The sequence below is a fragment of the Oncorhynchus mykiss genome, chromosome 5, assembly GCF_057628025.1.
Source record: "Oncorhynchus mykiss isolate SJ-2025 chromosome 5, ASM5762802v1, whole genome shotgun sequence".
In the NCBI taxonomy this organism is placed as follows: Eukaryota; Metazoa; Chordata; class Actinopteri; order Salmoniformes; family Salmonidae; genus Oncorhynchus; species Oncorhynchus mykiss.
Window position 1 is genome coordinate 59,120,868 of NC_143026.1, and position 12,875 is coordinate 59,133,742.

A 12,875-nucleotide genomic window follows, 5' to 3' on the forward strand; every position below is an offset into this window, starting at 1 on the left:
GTTTTCCTATTAATTTGCATAGGCTAACCATTGTGATTAATGGCATTTACTATCTTCTGGTTTTTATGGAAGAACAGGCATCTGTAAAAAATAATTATGGTTTTAGATATGCGCCGCATGGCCCCTTCGAAAAAATTAGTGAAATTGCATTATTTTCAAATATTCATTGATTTTCAATAAATTACTACTACTTAGCACCTCACCACATGTTTGAAAGTAGGCCTATTCCTTGTAAAGATTATGTGTAGGCTATTGAGTATAAAGGCTACTGAGTAAAATGAAAAAATGTCTAGACAAGAAAGAGGGGATGAGTGTTTGGATAAGACACGTAGGCCTATAGGGGTGTATAAGTTCCGTCTTCCTCCCGACAATATTCGTGCGCAGTTTGATGTTTCATTGTGTGAATCGTTTTTTCAGCTACCCTCCGTTGTTAATGTATTCATTCCCCGTTACATAGCGTGATCAGTTACAGTACCAGTCAAAAGTTTGGACACACCTACTCATTCAAGGGCTTTTCTTTATTTTTAGTTATTTTTACTATTTTCAAAACTATGAAATAACATGTATGGAATCATGTAGTAACCAAGAAGTGTTAAATAACCACGGGCACTATGTTCACAACGTTGACATCAGTAAACTGCTCTCCCCACACGACGCTAACATCTGCCCGGGACAGTTGAAACCAGGATTAATCCGTGAAGAGCACACTTCTCCAGCGTGCCAGTAGCCATCAAAGGTGAGCATTTGCCCACTGAAGTCAAGACCCTGGTGAAGACGACGAGCACGCAGATGAGCTTCCCTGAGAGTTTGTGCAGAAATTATTCCGTTGTGGCCTCCTGAGTGGCGCCACATTCTACAGAGGTATCACTACAGATCGGGTTCGATCCCGGGCTGTGTCGCAGCCGGCCGCGACGGGGAGACCCATGAGGCGGTGCACAATTGGCCCAGCGTCGTCCAGGTTAGGGGAGGGTTTGACCAGCTGGGATGTCCTTGTCCCATCGCACTTTAGCGACTCCTGTGGTGGGCCGGGCGCATGCTGAATTCGGTCACCAGTTATACGGTGTTTCCTCCGACACATTGGTGCGGTGGGCTTACGGGTTAAGCGAGCAGTGTGTCAAGAAGCAGTGCGGCTTTGCAGGCTTGTGTTTCGGAGGACACATGACTCTCGACCTTCGCCTCTCTCTCGAGGCCGTACGGGAGTAGCAGCGATGGGACAAGACTGTAACTACCAATTGGGGAGAAAAAGTAGTAAGAAGTTTAAAAAAAATATATATATATATATATATATATATATATATATATATAAAAATATTCTGTTGTGCAAACCCACAATTACATAAGCTGTCCAGGTGGCTGGTCTCAGACAATCCCGCAGGTGAAGAAGACGGATGTGGAGGTCCTGGGTTGGTGTGGTTACACGTGGTCTGCGGTTGTGAAGTCGATTGGACACACTACCAAATTCTCTAAAATTACGTTGGAGGCGGCATATGGTGGAGAACTGAACATTAAATTATCTGGCAATAGCTCTGGCATGCCAATTGCACACTCCCTCAAAACTTTAGACATTTTAGAGTGGCCTTTATTGTCCCCAGCACAAGATGCACCTGTGTAATGATCATGCTGTTTAATCAGCTTCTTGATATGTCAGACCGGTCATGTTGATGAATTATCTTGTCAAAGGAGAAATGTTCACTAACAGGAACGTAAACAAATCTGTGCACACAATTTGAAAGAAATAAGCTTTTTGTGGGTATGGCAAATTTCTGGGATTTTTTTTTTCAGCTCATGAAACATGGCATCAACACTTTACATGTTGCGTTTATATTTTAGTTCAGTGTATATCGCTGTTCATTGTCTATTTCAGAGCAAGACAGAGGAGGAAGAGATAGGCGAGTTGCCAGCAGATTTGCGTGAATTCCAAGAAGGGAACAGTGAAATATCAACCGCAGTTTAGGCTATCCTTATCAATAAGTGGTTTCACAGATTTAGATAAAGCACTCATATTAAAATGTAGGCCTAGTGTCAACATAACCATCCATTGCTTCACTAAAATTAATCAATGGCTGAAAGGCTATGGATGTGTTTCAATTTTCTAATGGTTGTCAATTTCATCTTCATATAGCCTATATCACAGCTGTCTCTATATCTTCCCCTTAATTGATATGATAGGCTACATTGATTTAGCATTATCCTATAATGTAAACTCATTTCTGATATCTGACAGAAAGGATTTGAAGCTAAGACTTGGTGTTTTGGGGAGGAAAGGAGAAATGTGATTTGCTTATGTCTGAGAGAGATGGCTGCAGACGGCTTTGATTGATGGTCCTTTTAGGTGTGTGGGTGTGCGTGTACGAGTTTGCTAATTCTCTCTATGTCCATTCAGAAAGTTTCCTAAAATAGGCCTAACCTGTCTGGACTTAAATCTCTTTAATCAAAACTCCGAACTTGTGGGGGTCAGGAGAAACTGTACATGCCAGTGATGCTTATCATTAAATAAACAACGTTCTAGTATGCCTAATAGCCTGGCTATAACCACTTGATCAAGGCTATAACCACTTGATCAAGGCTTTAACCACTTGATCAAAAGTTGGAATTTCTGTAACATAATAATGAAGATGTTGACTTGAGGAGAGAAAAAGATGGCAACTATATATAGGCTAGAAAAGTATTTAGTCAGCCACCAATTGTGCAAGTTCTCCCACTTAAAAAGATGAGAGGCCTGTAATTTTCATCATAGGTACACTTCAACTATGACAGACAAAATTAGAACAAAAATCCAGAAAATCACATTATAGGATTTTTAATGAATTTATTTGCATACTATGGTGGAAAATAAGTATTTGGTCAATAACAAAAGTTTCTCAATACTTTGTTATATACCCTTTGTTGGCAATGACAGAGGTCAAACGTTTTCTGTAAGTCTTCACAAGGTTTTCACACTGTTGCTGGTATTATGGCCCATTCCTCCATGCAGATCTCCTCTAGAGCAGTGATGTTTTGGGGCTGTTGCTGGGCAACACGGACTTCCAACTCCCTCCAAAGATTTTCTATAGGGTTGAGATCTGGAGACTGGCTAGGCCACACCAGGACCTTGAAATGCTTCTTACGAAGCCACTCCTTCGTTGCCCGGGCGGTGTGTTTGGGATCATTGTCATGCTGAAAGACTCAGCCACGTTTCATCTTCACTGCCCTTGCTGATGGAAGGAGGTTTTCAATCAAAATCTCACGATACATGGCCCCATTCATTCTTTCCTTTACACGGATCAGTCGTCCTGGTCCCTTTGCAGAAAAACAGCCCCAAAGCATGATGTTTCCACCCCCATGCTTCACAGTAGGTATGGTGTTCTTTGGATGCAACTCAGCATTATTTGTCCTCCAAACACGACAAGTTGAGTTTTTACCAAAAAGTTATATTTTGGTTTCATCTGACCATATGACATTCTCCTAATCTTCTTCTGGATCATCCAAATGCTCTCTAGCAAACTTCAGACGGGCCTGGACATGTACTGGCTTAAGTAGGGGGACACGTCTGGCACTGCAGGATTTGAGTCCCTGGCGGCGTAGTGTGTTACTGATGGTAGGCTTTGTTACTTTGGTCCCAGCTCTCTGCAGGTCATTCACTAGGTCCCCCCGTGTGGTTCTGGGATTTTTGCTCACCGTTCTTGTGATCATTTTGACCCCACAGGGTGAGATCTTGCGTGGAGCACCAGATCGAGGGAGATTATCAGTGGTCTTGTATGTCTTCCATTTCCTAATAATTGCGCCCACAGTTGATTTCTTCAAACCAAGCTGCTTACCTATTGCAGATTCAGTCTTCCCAGCCTGGTGCAGGTCTACAATTTTGTTCCTGGTGTCCCTTGACAGCTCTTTGGTCTTGGCCATAGTGGAGTTTGGAGTGTGACTGTTTGAGGTTGTGGACAGGTGTCTTTTATACTGATAACAAGTTCAAAAAGGTGCCATTAATACAGGTAATGAGTGGAGGACAGAGGAGCCTCTTAAAGAAGAAGTTACAGGTCTGTGAGAGCCAGAAATCTTGCTTGTTTGTAGGTGACCAAATACTTATTTTCCACCATAATTTGCAAATAAATTCATTAAAAATCCTACAATGTGATCTTCTGGAATTTTTTTTCTCATTTTGTCTGTCATAGTTGAAGTGTACCTATGATGAAAATTACAGGCCTCTTTCATCTTTTTAAGTGGGGAGAACTTGCACAATTGGTGGCTGACTAAATACTTTTTTTGCCCCACTGTATATTATAGATAGGGCTACAGTGAATTGATACATGATTACTACTGGAGTGCATCGTTGCCATGGTGTTTACATGAAATGTCCCAACAACAAAAAAAACGGAATAGGCAGTTGCCTACCATGTAAAAGGAAGACAGCTTTGTTTGAACCTAAAATATATTTTTTAAGTAGAATAGAAATTCTGAGTAGACCCTCCGGCAGTTGAGAGGCTTACGGAATTATAATAGCCTGCCGATGAACAATATAGCTCAATACTATTTTTAACCTAAAATAGACCAGAGCCTATCATGGGCAGAACAAGCAAGGTGGGCAAAGCCAAGCACGAGCTAGCGAGATCCTATTGGCACATTCTAGCATTTATTTGCATATGTCCGTAGGGGAACGCCTAATCTGGGAAGTGAGTGTGGGCAATAACTAAATTCGCCCTTGCACTCCTTCTAAACTATGGCATTTATTTTTTTTTGGGGGGGGGGGGGGGGAAGGGTAAAGTCTGCAAAACATAGTCTGCTCTGTTTGTTACAGATTCTAGTTTTGGAAACAGAAAACCGCTTTGAGATCAAATGTTTAATCAAGGAGAAAATTTGCAGAATGTCGGCCAAAATCAATCTCGCCCCATCTTCCCCCACTGCCGGCCACTGGGATTCCTTTCATCACCATATTTAGTAGTGAGTGGAAACGCCAACCGGATGCTTCACATTTATACAACCAGTGAAATATCTGTCTCATTGTTCTATCTATGGGTGTAGTGTTTGTAACGCAAGGCGGAGGAGAGGCTGTCTCTTGTCAGAGATCACATTTATTTTTGGGAGATTGTAAAATATTACAGTTTCATTCAAGTCAGGATAAATATATTGTTTCAGGTGATAATAAAACATGTTTTGTTAAGTTACTTCTTCCTCAACTTGTTTCTCCAACTTTATAGCAAGTCAAGCTAGCTTGCACAGCAGAGCAGCTAGCTAGCTAAAAGCTAGGCTATCTTGAAGATACCACTAGTAGCTAGCGACCTCCACCTAATAAATATATATATTTTTTAAGTCCTTACCATCACAATAAACTTAAATCGGAGGCAACAGTCATATAATCTAATTGGCTTAAAAGCCAATGTGTATTATTTAACATGACTATTAAAATAGTACTAACTTCTAGGAATCGGTAATTGTTTGCAAGATGCTAGCTATCCCATAAAGCCATCGCCAAAAACCAAATGTTTCTCTTCTTCTGTGGTTTGGTAACTTCCTGTTCTTCTACAGACTCTGGCTGGACTGAAGACAACGCAATGTTTGGAAAATGTCAAAGTATCCGTCTGGCAACAAAGTCTTCAACCACAAGGGGGCATTGCGATTCCACTGCGTTGTGGACATCCCTATTGAAATAGATGACATCCGGTGCAACGTAACTGAGTGCTTATGAGTAATGTGACACCACGTGTCAACCAGATGCATCAAACTCTTTGCGTTCCGGCGGAAGTCATTCATTGTCATTGCAGCAGTCCGTAATGCTACGTTGGGGATGCTACACTAGGCTGCTGCACTGTGTTCTGTGTTCCTGCATGCATTCAATCTTTTAAACTGTGTGTTGCTTTACCGTGCGGTGGTACAATCGGAAGTACACACACATACTCCAAATAGCTAGCTTTTAGCTCGTCGAAAAGCGAAGCACACGTGCATTAAGTACGAAAAATGCAGGCTAGACATCCAGCAAAACAAAACGCATATGCATCTGGTGGACATCAGGCGTGAACGAGGCTTCCGATGTTCAATGGTAGGCAACAGCATAAGACACAGGGGTCACGCAGACGTTAGCCAGGTGGTGGTAGCATCGCGACAAGTCAGTCAGACATTCAACGGTAGGCGACAGTAGCTCATTCGGCTCTTTTCACCCACAATACTCACCGCCCCCTCTGCAGCTGCAGCAATAGGGTGCCAGCCTCTCTCCCTCGCTCAGCAGTACTTTAAAAAAACACATGTATTTCGAATATCCGGACATCCAAACAAAAATGTAAGATACTATTTGAATAGTGAAACTCCCATCCCTAGACAAAATCAACTCAAATTGGATTTAAACGGAGATGTTTCTCAAGTCCATGGCTCCATGATGGATATCAAACATGCACTCTGTATGGTACGTGTATGTTGCACTATATTCTCTTATAACACAGTTTTACTCACTTCCTCTTTCATAGGAGCCTACAGCGTAATTTCAACTTAAATTCATACACTTGTGCTCTACTTTACTACTGGCACCTTCAAAACGTGGAACAATAAACACAAATCTTAATATCAATCAATAAAATAGGTCTACTGTGTTAAACATGACAAATTGGTATGTATAAACAATAGCATTCTTGAGGATGTTGGAGTATGTCAGGTGAAACGAAGGTGATGGATAGTCAGATGGAAGCAATGTGGGCTATGAAAAAGAAGAAGAATCATTGTAACAATGCTGCAACATCACTGTAACATTGTAATATTAGTGGGCTCTTAGGCCTGCAACAATGGAAGATGGTCATGGTCCCCTATTGCCCATTGTATTTTCATGTATACTTTTTATATTTTGTTCATCTCACTGTAAGTCAGTCATGGATACTTAAGGATATATGGAAATGTACAGAATGGTTACATGGAGGAAAGTGTGGGAGATCGTGCTTTTTCAATTTCAGTCAAGGGGAGGGTTTAGTATTTTTTTTTAAATCTAGTCCAGGGGAGGGTCATGTAATTTGTAATTGATGAAATATCAATATTTCTCAGTGTTTTAGAATTAGTTGCTTGTCAGGCTAAATTTCCATGTGTGCCAGATGCCGCCCCTCATCTCTGATTCTCCGCTGGGCACGCAATATCAAGTGCGCCTATAGGCTATTTAGTGTGGTCTCAATCAAATGATCCATAGCCTATAGGCTATGAAGTGCATGCTCAGAGACACAAAGAGCAAAGTTACATTTCTAAGATAGCTGCTGGTATGGTGTAAATACAACTAGGCTGTATTACACACACTAATGGATAATCCAACCCTGAGCCCATGCCTTCTCTGCTCTTGCTGATCAAAAACTGTGTAGGGCTACGGTGGCAGTTCAGGAAGAGAGTCAAAAGCGAAATAATACTTTATTAGGCCTAGTCCAAAAAAATGCACTTGCTCGTGGACTAGCCTATCACCTACATGTATGTCATTTTCAGTTTGAGGAGAGCGCAGAGATGAGAAGGAGAACCTGAGGTCAACTTTGATAGCTTGCTACTACTATAATTCATTTTTATTAAAAACAACATGTGTCTTGCCCATGATGGTTGAAATGAATTATGCCTACTCGAATGAATTTGCCTACTTTCAGCACCATGAGCTGTCCATTTACAATTGATTGTGCCACAGCTGCTGCTTCAAGTTTCTTGAATCTGGTTTATTGTGAGGCCATCAAATCTGATAAACACATCTTCATTTTAATTAGACTTTACAAACAATGAGAGGGCTTTGTGTTGGAGCCTATTTTTTCCTATTTAAGAAATATGTAGTAGGCCTACTTGTTTGACAGAGGAAATTATGCAATAAGCTGCTATATCCAGGTAGGCCACATTTTTTGAAGTATCATGCTCAGATTCCGAATGACTTCTCAGATTGAATTACTTGCAAACAGGGTCAGCTTCGTTACAAACAAGTCACACTTACTTGGCATTGGCGAAATATGATGAGATGAACACAGGCCTATCTTTCTGTCCATTAGCCTATTTAAAAAGATTCAGCTAATGCGTAAAACGATGTAGCATTGCATGAAATGTTTATTAAAATGCAATTTTTTCTCGGACCTGCAAATAAAATCATTGATTCGTGCAATGCTTTTACTATAAAGGAGACCTTTCCATCCTTATTCTTGTCCACGGTGGTCTGCGAACCCACAACCTTCTGTCCCGCAGTCTTGTGTGCTAGCTAAATTCCTGCACTGCCATGTAATGCTTACAGGATGAAGAACAGTTTCTAAAACTGCATTTCTAAGGCTCTGGTCTGTCCAAGAATTGAGGGTAACGGAAGATATGTTCTCTACTATCCACTTACTTTGTATAGAAGGGGTCACTTGTTTTTTTTTTTTTCAAGCGTTCGGGGACGGTTTAGATTATATACATTTTGCTGAAGGGAGTGCCATCCATTTTCATTTCAGAGAGGTCCGATTTTCTCCATGTAACCCTTATTGTAAATAACGTTCACTCCCGTAGTCAGCCATAATGACAAAGTAATGACATGTTTCCTATAACACCTTTCTGTGTCTATGTAGGCTACACTAAAGCAGCCGCATCAGCTCACTCAGCCATGTTGGAACAGCCCATTTCTGTCAACACGGGAGAAAATGAAAACACCGCTCCTACAAATGCACGCCCCGGTTCCTACACATGCATGCGCACCCACCACTCACACAATTAAGAGCAGGCACGGCTGGCTGGTACCGTTGTCTGGCGCTCCCTCCTATTTCCAAATAGCACGACATTCACACCACTGGACTATGACATTCAGGATCCCCCATATGCGGCGCGCTATTTAGGAACATGCGCAGCATGCATCACACGTTCCCCATATTGATCCCCCAAAATACAAACTGAGCCTAAATCGATAGGTCATTTTACAAATAGTTGTTATGGTTGACCATTAAAATCCACGGTAGGCTAATTACACGTGCAAATATAGCCGGGAGTAGTTATTCTGGACACATGTTTTATTTCACATAAATCCCCAGCTGTTGTTAAGAGGATATTCCTTACATAGACTGCCGATTGAACATGCGGCTTTGCCCTGTCTAGATATAGGTCCAGTATTTTACAGCATAGGCGCACATTTTTAAAAAGCCTTGATGTTTTGCCCAACACTGAGCACTGAAGAGAGGACAAATAAATGCGATGCAAGTTGAAGTCAATAACATGACATTATCTTTTGTCTGCATATTGGCGATGTTTTAAGGTTGACTATTATCAAAATATTAACTTCGCCTATTAAAAATCCGTTCTTCACTGTTTCGAAAAAATCAATACCTCATTTCATCCCCCCAAAAGACCTACATTGCAATTAGCTCGCCTGCATATTCTTTCCCTTTTGCAGGTGTGGCAATCGGGGCGAAATCGTTCAAATTGAGCCAGAACATTCATTGTCAGTGCATAAAATACCCTAGTCTATACAATAATAATAGGCTACATGCAGTTAAGTCAAAAGTCTACTTACTCCATGTTTCACCACCGTCCCGTTTCACCAACTCTGCTGTGTTCGACTGAAATGTGTATTTTGCCTTTAATATCAAGAGGAGTAGTCTTCCTCAGTAGCCCACTACCATCAATTTCGGTCTACGGACCCCCTCCCCTTCATTCAGAGCTGCAAAGTCGAGAAATCGGCAGTCCCTCCCCTGTAGCTGGCTTTGGTGGGGAGCAACGCGCTTACAGCACATTTGCCAAAAGACTACCCTTTAAATCAGGGCCCAAATAATGATTTGCCTTTGCTAATGGGTTCAAAATAACTTCTATACTTTCCACATCCGTGCTCCCACCATTCCCTGTTTTAGGATGATTTCTTTTGTTCCATTTCTGAGCTCATACCGCGCAATGCTGTATCATCTGTTCGCACAGCTAGCGCGAGTTAGGTGAGGCGTTACGCCCCCACATGGATAGAAAATAAGAAAATAGTGTAGGCATAGAATCGATTTAGCTCTGCTAGAATTCTCACACTGGACAGGACACGTCAATGAATGTATTATTTAGGAGACTCGTGTTATTTAATGAGACTAATAGGATCTCAACTTCTATAAGCAATATGTTCATGCTCACTGCAGATACCTAAGTCTGGGTATCAGTCTTTTTAGCTATTCCACTCCTTGAATGTAATAGTTGAACTGAGATGGCAACCAGGCTAGCAGATACCTTTCCCATAGCCTAATATTGGCTCCATGACAACTGTTAAACATACATTATGCAACCCACTGTATGATGTGTATCCTAGGCTGTATACCTGTTAGCCTAAAGCATTTAAAGTAGGCCCTAACAGAAAACTAAGGAATTGTACCATCATTGAGTGGACTATTAAGAGCTTTTCTCCCTTAGTGTAAAATGCACTCAAAATAACATTTGATTTGAGTCAATGGTGCATTATAGAGAGTTATGTGTGCCGCCTTAAGCCACAACTAACAGTACCAGTCAAAAGTTTGGACAAATCTACTCATTCAAAGTTTGTTTTTATTTATTTTTTTTACAATTTTCTACATTGTAGAATAATAGTGAAGACATCAAAACTATGAAATAACACATATGGAATCATGTAGTAACCAAAAAAGTGTTAAATCAAAATACAGTGGCAAGAAATTTGGAATGACCTGGACTTCTGCATAAATTGGTCATAAAATGTGATCTGATCTTCATCTAAGTCACAACAATAGACAAACACAGTCTGCTTAAATTAATAACACACAAACAATTATACGTTTTCATGTCTTTATTGAACACACTGTTTAAACATTCACAGAGAAGGGCGGAAAAGTATGTGAACCCTTGGATTTAATAACTGGTTGACCCTCATTTGGCAGCAATAAACTCCAAACTCCTATAACCAAACGTTTTCTGTATTTGCGGTTTAGACCTGCACAACGGTCAGGAGAAATGTTGTACAATTCCTCTTTACAAAACTGTTTCAGTTCAGCAATATAATTGGGATGTCTGGTGTGAACCGCTTTCTTGAGGTCATGCCACAGCATCTCAATCGGGTTGAGGTCAGGACTCTGACTGGGCCACTCCAGAAGGTGTATTTTCTTCTGTTGAAGCCATTCTGTTGTTTGTTTACTTCTGTGTTTTGGGTTGTTGTCCTATTGCATCACCCAACTTCTGTTGAGCTTCAATTGGTGGTCAGATAGCCTTACTTTCTACTGCAAAATGTCTGGATAAACTTGGAAATTGATTTTTCCATCAATGATAGCGTCGATGATTCCGTCGATGATAGTCCATTGAGAATAAGAGCACCTCCTCCCAGCTGCCCACTGCACTGAGGCTAGGAAACACTGTCACCACTGATAAATCCACGATAATCGAGAATTTCAATAAGCATTTCTCTATGGCTGGCCTAGCATTCCACCTAGCTACCCCTACCCAGGTCAACAGCTCTGCACCCCCCACACCAACTTGCACAAGCCTCCCCCATTTCTTCTTCACCCAAATCCAGATAGCTGATGTTCTGAAAGAGCTGCGAAATCTGGACCCCTACAAATCAGCTGGGCTAAACAATCTGGACCCTCTCTTTCTAAAATGATCTGCCGAGGGTCTCACGGGTGGCACAGTGCTAGCTGTACCACCAGAGACTCTGGGCTCGAGCCAAGGCTCTGTCGCAGTTGGCCGCGACTGGGAGGTCCATGGGGCGACGCACAATTGGCCCAGCGTCGTCTGGGTTAGGCAGGGTTTGGCCTGTAGGGATATCCTTGTCTCATTGCGCGCTAGTGACTCCTGTGGTGGGCTGGGCGCAGTGCACGCTGACCAGGTCTAGGTGTACGGTGTTTCCTCCGACACATTGGTGTGGCTGGCTTCCGGGTTGGATGCTCGCTGTGTTAAGAAGCAGTGCGGCTTGGTTGGGTTGTGTTTCGGAGGACGCATTACTCTCGACCTTCGTCTCTCCCGAGCCCGTACGGGAGTTGTAGCGATGATAAAAGACAGTAACTACTAACAATTGGATACCACAAAATTGGGGGGAAAAATATATATATATACATATATATATTTTTTAAATGATCTGCCGCAATTGTTGCAACCCCTATTACTAGCCTGTTCAACCTCTCTTTCGTATAGTATGAGATCCCGAAAGATTGGAAAGCTGCCGCGGTCATACACCTCTTCAAAGGGGGAGACACTCTAGACCCAAACTGTTACAGAAGTATATCTATCCTACCCTGCCTTTCTAAGGTCTTCAAAAGACCTTAGAAGACCATTTTGAATTTCACCATACCTTCTCTGCTATGCAATCTGGTTTCAGAGCTGGTCATGGGTGCACCTCAGCCACGCTCAAGGTCCTAAATGATATCTTAACCGCCATCGATAAGAAACATTACTGTGCAGCCGTATTCATTGATCTGGCCAAGGCTTTCGACTCTGTCAATCACCACATCCTCATCGGCAGACTCGACAGCCTTGGTTTCTCAAATGATTGCCTCGCCTGGTTCACCAACTCTTCTCTGATAGAGTTCAGTGTGTCAAATCGGAGGGTCTGCTGTCAAGACCTCTGGCAGTCTCTATGGGGGTGCCACAGGGTTCAATTCTTGGACCGACTGTCTTCTCTGTATACATCAATGAGGTCGCTCTTGCTGCTGGTGAGTCCCTGATCCACCTCTACGCAGACGACACCATTCTGTATACTTCTGGCCCTTCTTTGGTCACTGTGTTAACAACCCTCCAGGCAAGCTTCAATGCCATACAACTCTCCTTCCGTGGCCTCCAATTGCTCTTAAATACAAGTAAAACTAAATGCATGCTCTTCAACCGATCTCTACCTGCCCTGCCCGCCTGTCCAACATCACTACTCTGGACGGCTCTGACTTAGAATACGTGGACAACTACAAATACTTAGGTGTCTGGTTAGACTGTAAGCTCTCCTTCCAGACCCATATCAAACATCTCCAATCCAAAGTTAAATC

General features: G+C 42.1%; 1 protein-coding gene across 8 annotated transcripts in view; it reads right to left on the bottom strand.

Annotated features, from left to right (window-relative positions):
• The window catches only part of LOC110524123 (paralemmin-1), a 70,875-nt gene extending 60,917 nt beyond the window's left edge, over positions 1-9,958 (bottom strand). For 4 of the 8 annotated variants that reach the window (XM_090235344.1, XM_036977941.2, XM_090235343.1 and 1 more), the window contains exon 1: positions 9,440-9,877. In XM_090235344.1, the coding sequence (XP_090091470.1) occupies positions 9,440-9,444 (5 nt within the window). In that variant the 5' untranslated portion in view covers positions 9,445-9,877. Of the gene's footprint in view, positions 1-6,141; positions 6,193-9,439 lie in introns of those variants that run through there. The other 4 variants (XM_090235346.1, XM_090235345.1, XM_036977942.2 and 1 more) reach the window with 3 other exon arrangements.
• Between the last annotated feature and the right edge of the window lie 2,917 nt (positions 9,959-12,875).